General features: G+C 45.6%; 1 protein-coding gene across 1 annotated transcript; it reads left to right on the forward strand.

The window, feature by feature from the left end:
- Positions 1-2,008: 2,008 nt before the first annotated feature.
- zgc:153913 (carboxypeptidase N subunit 2) lies at positions 2,009-4,962 on the forward strand. The gene is made up of 2 exons (XM_014189863.3): positions 2,009-2,136; positions 2,457-4,962. The coding sequence occupies exon 2, from the start codon at positions 2,463-2,465 to the stop codon at positions 4,059-4,061; it is 1,599 nt and encodes a 532-aa protein (XP_014045338.1). The 5' UTR covers positions 2,009-2,136; positions 2,457-2,462; the 3' UTR covers positions 4,062-4,962.
- Positions 4,963-13,288: the final 8,326 nt, after the last annotated feature.

The raw sequence follows: 13,288 nt of genomic DNA on the forward strand, positions 1-13,288 counted from the left end.
TACATATATATTGTCGGACCCCACTGCAGTACCTCCCTGATTTAGTCTACACACAGTGCATCCTTTGGGGCCACCTGAAGGAATGTCCTGGAGTTCCATTCATTTTGGAAAAGGGTTGTATTGCCGCTTAGTGGAAGTTTTTTGTCCTATTTTAAAAGGGCGCAGTGAAGTGTGACACCAGTTTCTTTTACAGGTTTTTATTTATTTTATTTAATGATCAAAAGGTTTTATTTAGTTGATCAAGAAAATGTAGTCGTAGGCTACCAATGACTTGATAGAAAAAGCACGTTTCCAATGGTATGCTAAGTCTATCAGGTATTTGATCATAAATGAAGGTAATGAATGAGAAAACACAACATAAAAACAAAAGACACACAAACCTGCTTTCATAAAGACCTAATCGAACAAATTCCATCAGAACCCTATAATTCCATACATGATGACAGAGGGCATCACCACAGAATCGTATTCATATAATTAATAGAACACTGATGTTATTCTAATGATGTCACAATAAGGAAAGGAATCATTTGAATATGCCTTCAGAACTCTACAACTACAACGAAGACAGCGACTTTGACACAGATCAGTTTTTTATTATTCCAAATTCGACAGATTTAGCTTTAAAATATGACTTCATGTCAGTTGAGAATTTCTCCATTTACATTACATCTAGAAAATATAATTGGAAAACATCATTTTGTGTAGAAAAAAAGGATATCTTACATAATAAAGTTAGTGAGAGAAATTAAAGACTATGATCTTAATTTGATCACACTGTTGCTGAGAATTTTCAATAATTAAAAAGGCTTCTAAAATTTGTCATTTCCACTTTAAAATGTCAGACTTGATGTTCCCTAATGAGAAATGTAGCAACCCTTACAAAAAATGTCCATTAATTATAATCCACATAATAATTCAAATTTCCAGTTGTTGCAGGATTATTTTCCTGCTGTAGTCTAATGACTCAACAAGAAATACAATTTCAGGTAGAATATAAATTCCAGTTTTAAGTAAGAAGTCACATTTTTCTTATACTGTTCCAAGGCAAATTGCACTCAAAAGAGATTCAGCTGGGAACCATGACGGTGTCACAAGCGTTGAAATGAGTAGATCAAGGCGCAGCGTGTATAGTGCTCATATTTAAACTTTTAATGAAGACACTCGAACCAAAACAATAAAACGACTGACAACAGTTCCGTAAGGTACACTGACAAAACGGAAAACAACTACCCACAAAACCCAAAGGAAAAACAGGCTTCCTAAGTATGGCTTCCAATCAGAGACAACGATAGACACCTGCCTCTGATTGTAAACCATACCCGGCCAAAACATAGAAAACAAAACATAGATATAGAAATCTAGAAAAAGCCCACATATAAACAGAAGACCCAAAACCACCCAAAACAACCACCTGTCACGCCCTGACCACTCTACTATGGAAAATGACCTCTTCCAAGGGTCAGGCCATGACAGACGGCAGTTGTCCAGTAACGGTTTAGTAAAGTCTCACACTTAAATTATCATCCAAGCCAGAACGTCTTGTTTTTTTTCTTCTTCTCTGCTACTGTTTGTAATTGAATGTAATGAGCAATGTACTACGAGTCACTTGGTCTCTGGTAAAAGTGTTTGCACATGGCCTGGTATAAAATAATACTTTGAGATGGACATTTCTCTTCTGCTTCCTGAACCCAACATGTCTGACACACACACACACACACACACACACACACACACACACACACACACACACACACACACACACACACACACACACACACACACACACACACAAGGCTGATTAGGCTGATTCAGAGGGCAGTCACAGTGCAGCGCCCAATGACCAGTGTAGAGTGTCTCCAAAATGGGCCCCCTATATCTACTGTATATCATACCAACCACCTTGAATCTCAGCAGCCCCATTTGATTTCGGAAACTGCCCCGTCCTCGTCCCCTGTGAGCTAATGATTGAATGACAGAATCTGTCCAACAGCCAAAGGGTTTGTCTTGCCTAATGTAGGTATGTTGTGGGTGGATTTGCACAGTGTTGGACTCAGTTGGACTCAGCCCTCAAATCCACAAGGGAATTTATTTCCTTTGCTTTGTGGGAATTCTAAACACAGATACAAAACACAGGTAAGTTATGATTGGTTTTCTTGATTATGAGATTAAGAAACAGAATATCAAACAGTCAGCAATGGCCCTGCTATGTCTTAAAAATTGTTAGCTAATAGCATGACTTTCTGTGAAATGCTAAATATCAGGGAGGCTTTTCTAGAGGGTTGATGTCAACATCACAGTCAGCATCTAGCTGAATTGTAATTCCCCTCACCCAATACATTTGGAGAAAGTGTTCCATTTTGCCCACTGTACTCAATGTGCTCACTCAAAGAACAGAGGTATCTGAAATACTAGAATATACATTTCATTCAAATCTCTTCATTCTATTTCTACAGTGAATAATGTGGAAAGACTTTGGTTCCATGTTATGGCTGATGCTCCACCTCTCTTACCAAGGGAACACTTCCGACATAAATTGTCCTCCTAGATGCCAGTGTTTCACGCCGACTAAGGTGATGTGTTCTGAGGAGAGCATGAGAAGCATGCCCACGAACATCTCCACAGAGGTGAAGGAGTTGGTCATTATGACGACGGGAATGACGCACCTGGGCTCGATCACGATGCAGTACAGCCGCCATCTCACCAAGCTGGTCTTCTTCAACAATTTGCTGCGGGATGTCTCCACCATGGCCTTTGATCGCTTGACCGGGCTCGAGGAGCTGGAGATCAGCGGCAACTCTTTACTGGATTGTTTGAACCCAGGTACTTTCAGCAAGCAGAGAAACCTCACCAAACTTTTGCTCAACTTCAACAGGTTCAAGTCACTGAATGACGGCCTCTTCAGTTCGCTTCAGAAGCTGAGGACTCTTCAGCTGAAGGGCAACATCATCTCCCACCTGCCCAGGCAGCTCTTCCAGAACCTGAGTATTCACACTCTTGACTTGTCCCTGAACATGCTCACAGGGGTGGACAAGGAGCTCCTCAGCGGCTTGTCCCAGCTAGAGTCCCTCAAACTGGGCTACAATATGATCAACGTCCTCTTGCCAGACACTTTCCACAACATCTCCCACGTGAAAGAGCTTTGCCTGCAGGGAAACCAGATATCTTACCTCCCTCAGGGTGTCTTTTCACATTTACAGAAACTAGAGGATCTGAACCTTCGCAGCAACTTGATCACAAATGTGAGCTCTGGAACCTTTCCCGTTGGCTTGAAAGAGCTGGATCTCAAAGGCAACAGGCTGGTTCAGCTTTCGCCTGACTCGTTCGGCCGTCTAACCAGTCTCACACACCTGTTTCTGTCAATGAACCAGCTCACTAACCTTCCAGAGGACGTCTTTCGGAACCTGACGAGCCTGCAAAACCTGGACCTCTCGGAGAACCAGCTCACATCGCTGCCGGGAACTATCTTCCAAGATCTCACCAAGATTGAAATCGTCCACCTGCAGAATAACAACCTGAGCTCTCTGGAGGCCATGCTGTTTGAGGACCAGGCCTTCTTGGAGCAGCTGTACCTCTCAGAGAACAACCTCCAGACCCTTCCTCGGGGCTTCTTTGACCCGTTCTTACACGAGAATGTGATGAGACTGCGCAGGAACCCCTGGAGCTGCGACTGCCACATGCTATATCTGTATGACTATGTGGCGGAGCACGGTCACATGGTGGAGGACCTGAGTAATGTGTATTGTAAAGGCCCTGAGCCTTTGAGAGGACAGGGTCTGGTCTCCTTAGAGAGGGACCAGCTGGTGTGTCCAGGTAATTTCTCTTCTAGAGCTAAAGCCACCCCCTTCCAAGGCTTGGAAGAGAGGCCACACCCTAGCAAGTGTACTGTCCAGTTCATCAACGATAACATTACTATCAAGTGCAAAGTGACTAAATGTTCCCCACTGAGACTTATGGTGCATTTCAAAGAAGGGGACGGCACCACGTCTGAGTACATCATGAAAAAGGACTGGGCAGAATCTTCACAGTGTAGCAATGGGACTATAACTCTCACTGTGTGAATGGTGTTTGTCAGTGCATTGGCTGAAGCTTTGCAATAACTTCTCTATGCAGATTGGATTTTCTTTATCCATCTATGTACATCATAGAGTTTTATCAAACACACAATATTTTATATGCCAACATACTGTATATGAGATGAGAGTGAATTCCACCTGAATTTCATTTAATTTTGAAGGTATTGGCTTTGAATAATTTATAATATGATGTCTTGCGGACACAAGCAGTATTGGTATGGGCTTAAACAAATCTCTCCTACTGCCAATGTCAATATTGTACAGACTTTTAAACTAAAAACTGATAACCAGGCTGACAGTGTTTCCCACTCATAGCTGAGAGATAAGAGAGGTGGATGAACTATCTCTTGTGAGGTTCAAAGTTCATCCCTAGAGTTCTAGAGACTATGTAATGAACATAGTACCATCCACACAATCATATACTAATAGATATATCTACTGCAATGTATGCTCTTGCCAGCAGATGACTCTATTCCTCCATTGACTTCACTGGCCATGTTCCTTAAGTTTACTCACACTTTCGGCACCACTGTCACTTGTAGATTATCTGTAGATTCTCAAACATCAACACACATGTTTAGATGTAGTAGATGGTAACTCTATTGACATGCAACAACAAATTCACATGCTGCTTTCAACCACGCCAGCAATGAACTTTGTTGTTTTGTGTAGTTGATTAGTCTGAATGAATTTAACTGACAATCAGTGTATGGCTAATTGAACATCTCTAAAACTATCAATCCTCCTGTGGAAGACAATATAATTAATGTGGTAACCTTGTTTCTCTCCATTTTAAAGTAATCAATGCAGTTAACATGTGGATATGATTTTTTTTTTTTTAAATCTAAGCAGTAATCCATTTGGAAATATATTTGAATAACTCTTGTATTATCCTTTATTATAAATAATTTAAATAAGAAAGACCCTGCAAAAGATCAAACATGTTATAGGGAAATCAGAGAAAACAAAATTCTGGAACACAAATCCAACAAACATAAGCATGGGTGCAGGTGCATACAAATCTCCCCCATGGAGATCAATTTAAGAGCTTCTCTCACTCTTTTATTCTGGGGTTTAAAAGTTGATCGAGACAAACAAGTCGTCCACAGAGACTTGTCTTCACACCCCTCTGCCCCTGGACACAGGAGAAGATGATAGTACCAGGGAGAGAAAAGAGAGAGATGAGGAAGGAGGGGGGAGAAGGGGAAAGGGATGAGTGGGGCCCACAGATGGCAACACCTTGAATAAAGCACTCTAACCCCAGGGTTTATAAGGGTCAGGGGTCATCGGGTCAATTGTGTCCTTGGTCTGAGCTGACATCACAATTCAAATGACAAAGTAGCAGCGTCCAAAGTTGGCAGGGATGGCATGAAACAGAGTAATCCTCACTTGACCAAAACTAAGAGGTAAACATGAATTGTTGGGAAATATTTGTCCCAATACACATATCTAATGATCACCAAATGAGCACAATATAAGTACTGTGGTGTTCACTCAAATATCACTGGTCCTATAACCAGGGCCGGCCCTAGCCTTTTAGGGGCCTTAAGCGAGATTTGGTTGGGGAGCCACCCAACTAGCGTTAAAACTTTTTAGAGGTCCCCCTCTTGACAGAGGAGAGAAAAATGAAAGTTTGAAAGTTCATTTCCTGCAATTCTACACATTTTCTCATGGGGCGTAGTTTTAAAGCTAATTTCCTTTAATTGTACCCATTTTGCAATGACTTATGCCATGTTAATACAGTATGGTATCTGAGTGAGAATGACTAACAAAATCATTGAGGGCCCCCTAGAGGTAAGGGTATGTGCCCTGCGAACCGGTTTGTATTTGGCAATGATAACTGCAAGTTTAGATAGCTGGCTAGACTAACTACCAACTACTGCTGAAGCACAGCCGAATTTAGAAATTGCGCTTGGTGTACTACTATTCTTACTCTCAATAGAAGTTCCTAAAATTGGGGCCCTAAGCAACCGCTTTTGTCGCTTATGCCTGGGGCCAGCTGCCTATAGCTTTGGTGCACAACAAGTCTATTCAGCCATTAAGACGAAGCTGGACACTAACCCAAAAATACAAATGGAATTTGAGGTTTAGCATTTTGTTGATTGAACACAAATCTAGAATTAATTTAAAACTTGTCTTTTCAATCAATCAGCTACTCGGTATGGAATGCAGAGCAGCTTTGCACCGGTATGAAGTTTGTCCCTTTATTTACACCGGTATAAAGTTAACCATCTTTATTTGCACTTAGGGACAGTTATAACAGGTAAAATACTAACATCAACATAAATCAATCAGACTGTAAATTAGCTTGATTACAACCATACAGCTAATAACCCAATCAGCAGCTGCAATGACTGATGTCCTGAGGAGAGGTCAATTAGCCAGATCGGGACCCCTCTCTTATATCCTTTCTCCTGTAACTTTAATAGAGTTATCATCACCATCAAATCAGTCATTAAGATCCATTAGACCATCACTGACAGTTACCAGATTAGCAGGGGAATAGAAATGATGGAATGGTAAATTTACAGCAGTGGGGAGGGAGTTAAGAGGCTGTGCTGCTGTCCTGCGAGGCTGGTTGAAAACCACCTTTTAACCCCCAGTCCTTCACTTATAGGCTAGTTAGTGCTGGGCACCATACTTCACACAGCACCTCTTCAGCTGGAAGGGTGGGGATTGTATGGAAGGGATGCGGGATCTCGAAGTGGGGGCATTATCTCCCAGGACACACAATGTCCAATGACACAAATGCGCTGAGAGGTTTCCCACAGAGTTTAGGACAGCCAAGGAGAGGAGAGTGGCTGAGAGGGAAGACCAGAGCTCAGAGGACAAAGGGGATAGTTCGTCTGAGATCTACAACCTGAGGAGAGGGGTTTGGTTATGGCCATCATTTGTGGTCAGAGGCTTTGAGACGATACACAACTGGGGCAGTTATAGCCTCTGGGGCAGTTGTAGACTCCGGGGCAGTTGTAGACTCCGGTGCAGTTGTAGCCTCTGGGGCAGTTATAGCCTTTGGGGCAGTTGTAGACTCTGGGGCAGTTGTAGACTGAGGCAGTTATAGCCTCTGGGGCAGTTGTAGACTGAGGCAGTTATAGCCTCTGGGGCAGTTATAGCCTCTGGGGCAGTTATAGCCTCTGAGAGAGTTGTAGACTCTGGGGCAGTTCTAGACTGAGGCAGTTATAGCCTCTGGGGCAGTTATAGCCTCTGGGGGCAGTTATAGCCTCTGGGGCAGTTGTAGACTGAGGCAGTTATAGCCTCTGGGGCAGTTATAGCCTCTGAGGCAGTTATAGCCTCTGGGGCAGTTGTAGACTCTGGGGCAGTTGTAGACTCTGGGGCAGTTGTAGACTGAGGCAGTTATAGCCTCTGGGGCAGTTATAGACTGAGGCAGTTATAGCCTCTGGGGCAGTTGTAGACTCTGGGGCAGTTATAGCCTCTGGGGCAGTTATAGACTGAGGCAGTTATAGCCTCTGGGGCAGTTATAGCCTCTGGGTCAGTTATAGCCTCTGGGTATCACCTTTGTTGTGAGAGTGTAATTGTAACAGGTTCAAGTCAGGACATCATAGAGATAAGACAAGGTCATATATCAATTCACTCGTATAAAAGACAATAGGTCTACATTACAGGATAAAACCATTTTGCAAGGTAGTAATGTTTTATATCTACAATGTTTACCCTCATCATCTCACTTACAGTCAGTTGTCGACCGATTCAGTCAATGGCGGATTGAGAGCCAGCACTGTGGATTCAGTGCCATTTTAAACATTTTGGTTATTTAGCAGATGCTCTTCTGTGCCTTGCTCAAGGGCACATATACCTATTTTTCACCTAGTCAGCTCAGGGATTCAAACCAGATACCTTTCGGTTACTGGCCCAATGCTCTTAACCACTAGGCTACCTGTCGCATTCTGCCACAGGTCTCTCCCTCATACTCATGCACCATGATACAATGATGAGCCACATCCCCCCCCTAAACACAAACAGGCCTGTTTACCCTTCATTCCTGGGGGTTAATATTCCTCCCTCTTTATGCATCCAAACACCCAAGGCATGAGACAATGAGTTTCGCTGACCAAATTAGGAACAGCTGACCTGATGCTGATGTTAAGTGGATGAGGAGAGCAGGCCCAAATGGTAATCCCTTCTAGCTGCACTGCTCTTCACCCAGTCTCCTCTGTGGGAGGATAACAAGAGAATTTAAGCTTCTTATCATCAAATTACAATTATTGAGGAAGAATGAATCAGCAGCCCTGGACAGAGGGACCTGAGGGACCTGCTCTTATAACGGAGATCCTGGTTTTGTTTGTGACACTTGGGACACTCCAGATGGAGTGTTTGTTATTATGCATGCAACTCATGCTTTGTTGTATCTCAATGGAGATTCCCCATTTCAATGTTTTTATTGTTGTTTTCAATTATACACTGAGCAAAAGTATAAACACAACATGTAAACTGGGTCCCATGTTTCATGAGCTGAAATAAAATATCCCAGAAAATGTCTCTCAAATTTTGTCCACAAATTTGTTTACATACCTGTTAGTGAGCATTTCTCCTTTGCCAAAACAATCCATCTGTCATGACTTCCGCCGAAGTTGGTTCCTCTCCTTGTTTGGGCGGCGTTCGGCGGTCGACGTCACCGACCTTCTAGCCATTGCCGATCCATTTTTCATTTTCCATTGGTTTTGTATTGTCTTCCATCACACCTGGTTCCAATTCCATCAATTACATGTTGTGTATTTAACCGCCTGTTCCCTCCCATGTCCTTGTCCGTAATTGTTTGTTGTAGTGCTTGTGCACGGTATGCTGGTAGTTACTGGGTTTTGTTTGACCCATTTATTGTATTATTCTGTTGACGGTGGTTTATGGTTATTAAACACAACCGTTGTAAATAAGTTTCCTCTCTCCTGCGCCTGGCTTCTCTGCTGCCAGTAGCATCGCATTACAGAATTACGGACCAATACTATGGAGTCAGCAGGAGCAGGTACCCCGGTTATAGGGGTGGAGGAGCGCGTCTGGGAGCACGCAGCAATGCCCCAACATCTTGGCACCGCCATTGACCGCGTTGTCCAGACAATGGACCGCTGGGAGAGACAGGGAGTTCTTCCACCGCCTCCACCAGCACAACCGGGGTCTCCCCTGAGCGCCCCTCTTCATCCTGGTCCCAGTGGGATTTGTCTCTCCCTGCCCCAGGAATACGATGGGAAGGCTGCGAACTGCCAGGGGTTCCTTCTACAACTGGACCTATACCTGGCCACTGTCCACCCGGCTCCGTCGGGCCGTGAGAGGGTGTCCGCCCTCGTCTCGTGCCTCACCGGGAAAGCCCTGGAGTGGGCCAACGCCATGTGGAGAGAGGGAGATGCAGCGTTGGAGCAGTTTGAGGAGTTTACCCGCCGTTTCCAGGTAGTCTTCGACCACCTGCCCGAGGATAGAGCGGCGGGTGAGCGCCTCTTCCATCTGAGGCAGGAGACGAGGAGTGCCCAGGAGTTCACCTTGGAGTTTAGGACCCTGGGATGGAATGACAGGGCCCTGATCAACCATTACCGCTGCAGTCTGCGCGAGGAAGTCCGTCGGGAGTTGGCCTGCAGTGACACCACCCTCACGTTTGAGCAGCTGGTCAAACGTGAGGGTGGTTTGACCAGCTGGACACCCTTTCCTCATCTGGACTGACCACCGCAACCTGGAGTACATCCGAGCAGCTAGGAGACTTAATCCTCGTCAGGCAAGGTGGGCCATGTTCTTTACCCGTTTTGTGTTTACCCTGTCTTACAGACCAGGTTCCCAGAATGTTAAGGCAGACGCACTGTCCCGGCTGTATGACACAGAGGAGCGGCCCATGGATCAGACTCCCATTCTCCCGGCCTCCTGCCTGGTAGCGCCGGTCGTGTGGGAGCTGGACGCGGACATTGAGCGGGCGTTGCGTACTGAACCCGCTCCACTCCAGTGTCCCGTCGGACTTCAGTACATTCCGTCTGCTGTCCGTGACCAGTTGATCTATCTGGCCCACACATCACCCTCCTCTGGTCATCCGGGGATCGGTCGGACGGTGCGCTGTCTGTCTGGGAAGTACTGGTGGCCCACCTTGGCTCGGGATGTGAGGGTTTATGTTTCCTCCTGCTCGGTGTGCGCCCAGTGTAAGGCTCCTAGGCACGTGCCCAGAGGTAAGCTACATACATCACTTACCCGTTCCACAACGGCCTTGGTCACACCTGTCGGTTGATTTTCTAACGGATCTTCCTCCCTCACAGGGGAACACCACGATCTTGGTCATTGTGGATTGTTTCTCTAAGTCCTGTCATCTCCTCCCTCTGCCCGGTCTCCCTACGGCCCTACAAACTGCGGAGGCCCTGTTTACACATGTCTTCCGGCACTACGGGGTGCCTGAGGATATAGTGTCTGACCGGGGTCCCCAGTTCACTTCGAGAGTCTGGAGGGTGTTCATGGAACGTTTGGGGGTCTCGATCAGCCTTACCTCTGGGTTTCCACCCCGAGAGTAATGAGCAGGTGGAGAGAGTGAACCAGGATGTGGGCAGGTTTCTGTGGTCCTATTGCCAGGACCAGCCGGGGGAGTGGGCGGCGTTCATGGCCTGGGCAGAGATGGCGCAGATCTCGCTCCGCCACTCTGCCACTCCTCCACTAACCTCTCCCCCTTTCAGTGTGTATTGGGGTACCAGCCGGTTCTGGCACCGTGGCATCGGAGTCAAACCGAGGCTCCTGCGGTGGACGAGTGGTTCAGACGTGTGGAGGAGACCTGGGAAGCCGCCCATGGTCATCTCAAGCAGGCCACGCTGCGCCAAAAGACCAGCGCGGACCGTCACCGCAGTGAGGCCCCGGTGTTCGCACCAGGGGACAGGGTCTGGCTCTCGACCCGAAACCTGCCCCTCCACCTGCCCTGCCGGAAGCTGGGCCCGCGGTTTGTGGGGCTATTCAAAGTCCCGAGGAGAGTAAATGAGGTATGTTACAGGTTACAGCTTCCACCCGATTACCATATTAACCCCTCGTTCCATGTGTCTCTCCTCAGGCCGGTGGTGGCTGGTCCGCTCACAATATCACGATGAGCGTCTGCTAAATGACTAAAATGTAAAAATGTCAATGAGAAAGAGAGTGATTCTCTCATCGTGAACCCCCTGCGTCTCCATGGCCAGAAGAACAGAGTGTAGTAAACAGGCGCACTTTTTATTCCGGTCAAAATGACAGCACAAAAATAAAAATGTGCCCAAAACACGGAACATAGACAAAAAGTAATGCGCGTAACAATATCCACAATATCAAAATACACGTAACACAAATAATCCTACACAAAGACATGATGGGGAACAGAGGAATAAATACATATGAATTGATTGGGGAATGAAAACCAGGTGTGCAGGGAACAAGACAAATCAAATGGATACATGGAAAATGGAGCGGCGATGGATAGAAAGCCGGTGACGTCGACCGCCGAACACCGCCCGAACAAGGAGAGGAGCCGACTACGGCGGAAGTCGTGACACTCATGTTTTGAGGAAGCGTGCAATTGGCATGCTGACTGCAGGAATGTTCACCAGAGCTACCAGAGAATTGAACGTTCATTTCTCTACCAATGTCATTTTAGAGAATTTGGTACATCCAACCAGCCTCACAATCGCAGACCACGTGTGACCACGCCAGCCCAGGACCTCCACATCCAGCTTCTTCACCAGTGGGATTGTCTGAGACCAGCCACCCGGACAGTTGATGAAACTGTGGGTTTGCACAACCGAAGACTTTCTGCACAAACTGTCAGAAACCGTCTCAGGGAAGCTCATCTGCACGTTGTCCTCACCAGGGTCTTAACCTGACTGCAGTTCGGCGTCTTAACCGACTTAAGTGGGCAAAGGCTCACCTTCGATGGCCACCGGCACACTGGAGAAGTGTGTTCTTCACAGGTTTCAACTGTGCAACGCAGATGGCAGACAGTGTGTAAGGCGTTGTGTGAGCAACCGGTTTGCTGATGTCAACGGTTTGAATAGAGTGCCCCATGGTGGGGTTATGGTACGGGCAGGCATAAGCTACGGACAACGGACGCAATTGCATTTTATTGATGGCAATTTGAATGCACAGACATACCGTGATGAGATCCTGAGGCCCATTGTCGTGCCTTTCATCCGCCGCCACCACCTCATGTTTCAGCATGATAATGCACAGTCCATGTTGCAAGGATCTGTACACAATTCCTGGAATCTGAAAATGTCCCAGTTCTTCCAGGGCCTGCATACTCACCGGACATGTCACCACCCATTGAGCGTGTTTGGGATGCTCTGGATTTACGCGTATGACAGCGTGTTCCAGTACCCACCAGTAACTAGTAACTTTGCACAGCCATTGAAAAGGAGTGGGACAACATTCCACAGCCTTATAACTTCTATGCGAAGGAGATGTGTCGAGCTGCATGAGGCAAATGGTGGTCACACCAGATACTGACTGGTGCTCTGATCCACGCCCCTACATTTAGTTTTTTAAGGTATCTGTGACCAACAAATGCATAGCTGTATTCCCAGTCATGTGAAAGCCATAGATTAGGGACTAATTCATTTACTTCAATTGACCAATTTCCTTATATGAACTGTAACTCATGTTGCATGTTGTGTTTTATATTGTTATTCAGTGTAGTTTGTAGATAGCCAAGTCAATGGGGATTCCAATGAAGAGTTTAGGAGAAAGAGTTGTAGAGGTTCCAAGACAATATTGGAAAGATAATCCCTCCTTTTTAAAACAACAACGTATCTATCATACTGCAAATAATTATTAGACAAAATCATGGTGGTACTCCTTAAATTTAGAGTCCTTAGGTGCTACATCCAATTTTGGACTTATAAATGAATGATATATATCCATTGATTCTTGAAGAATATAACTTATAAATAATGTCTCATGAGCTTAGTTCAACAGTTGTACCCCATCAGAACCCAAAATATAAGCTTGTTTTACTCCAATGTTTGTAAACAACGTAAACACCATAAAGCCTCAAAACATGGTTAAAACTACACATTTGATATCATGGATGGTCAGTCCTTGCGTCCATAACTCTGTCTATGAACTTGAAAGTGGTTACATTTCTCCAGCCCCGTCCCTCAGCTTGTTACCGAAACAGAGGCTGGAGAGCTGTAAGGATTCCAGCTTTAAAAGACTACGATGTCTGTGGAGGCGTGATTGACATGTTGATGGCTTCTTTCAGCAATCTAAATAGGAATATCCAT

The sequence above is a fragment of the Salmo salar genome, chromosome 03, assembly GCF_965601325.2.
Source record: "Salmo salar chromosome 03, fSalSal1, whole genome shotgun sequence".
NCBI classification, from domain to species: Eukaryota; Metazoa; Chordata; class Actinopteri; order Salmoniformes; family Salmonidae; genus Salmo; species Salmo salar.

Coding starts and splice junctions, on each gene's coding strand:
- zgc:153913 (XM_014189863.3), top strand. CDS start 2,463: ATGTGGAAAGACTTTGGTTCCATGTTATGGCTGATGCTCCACCTCTCT.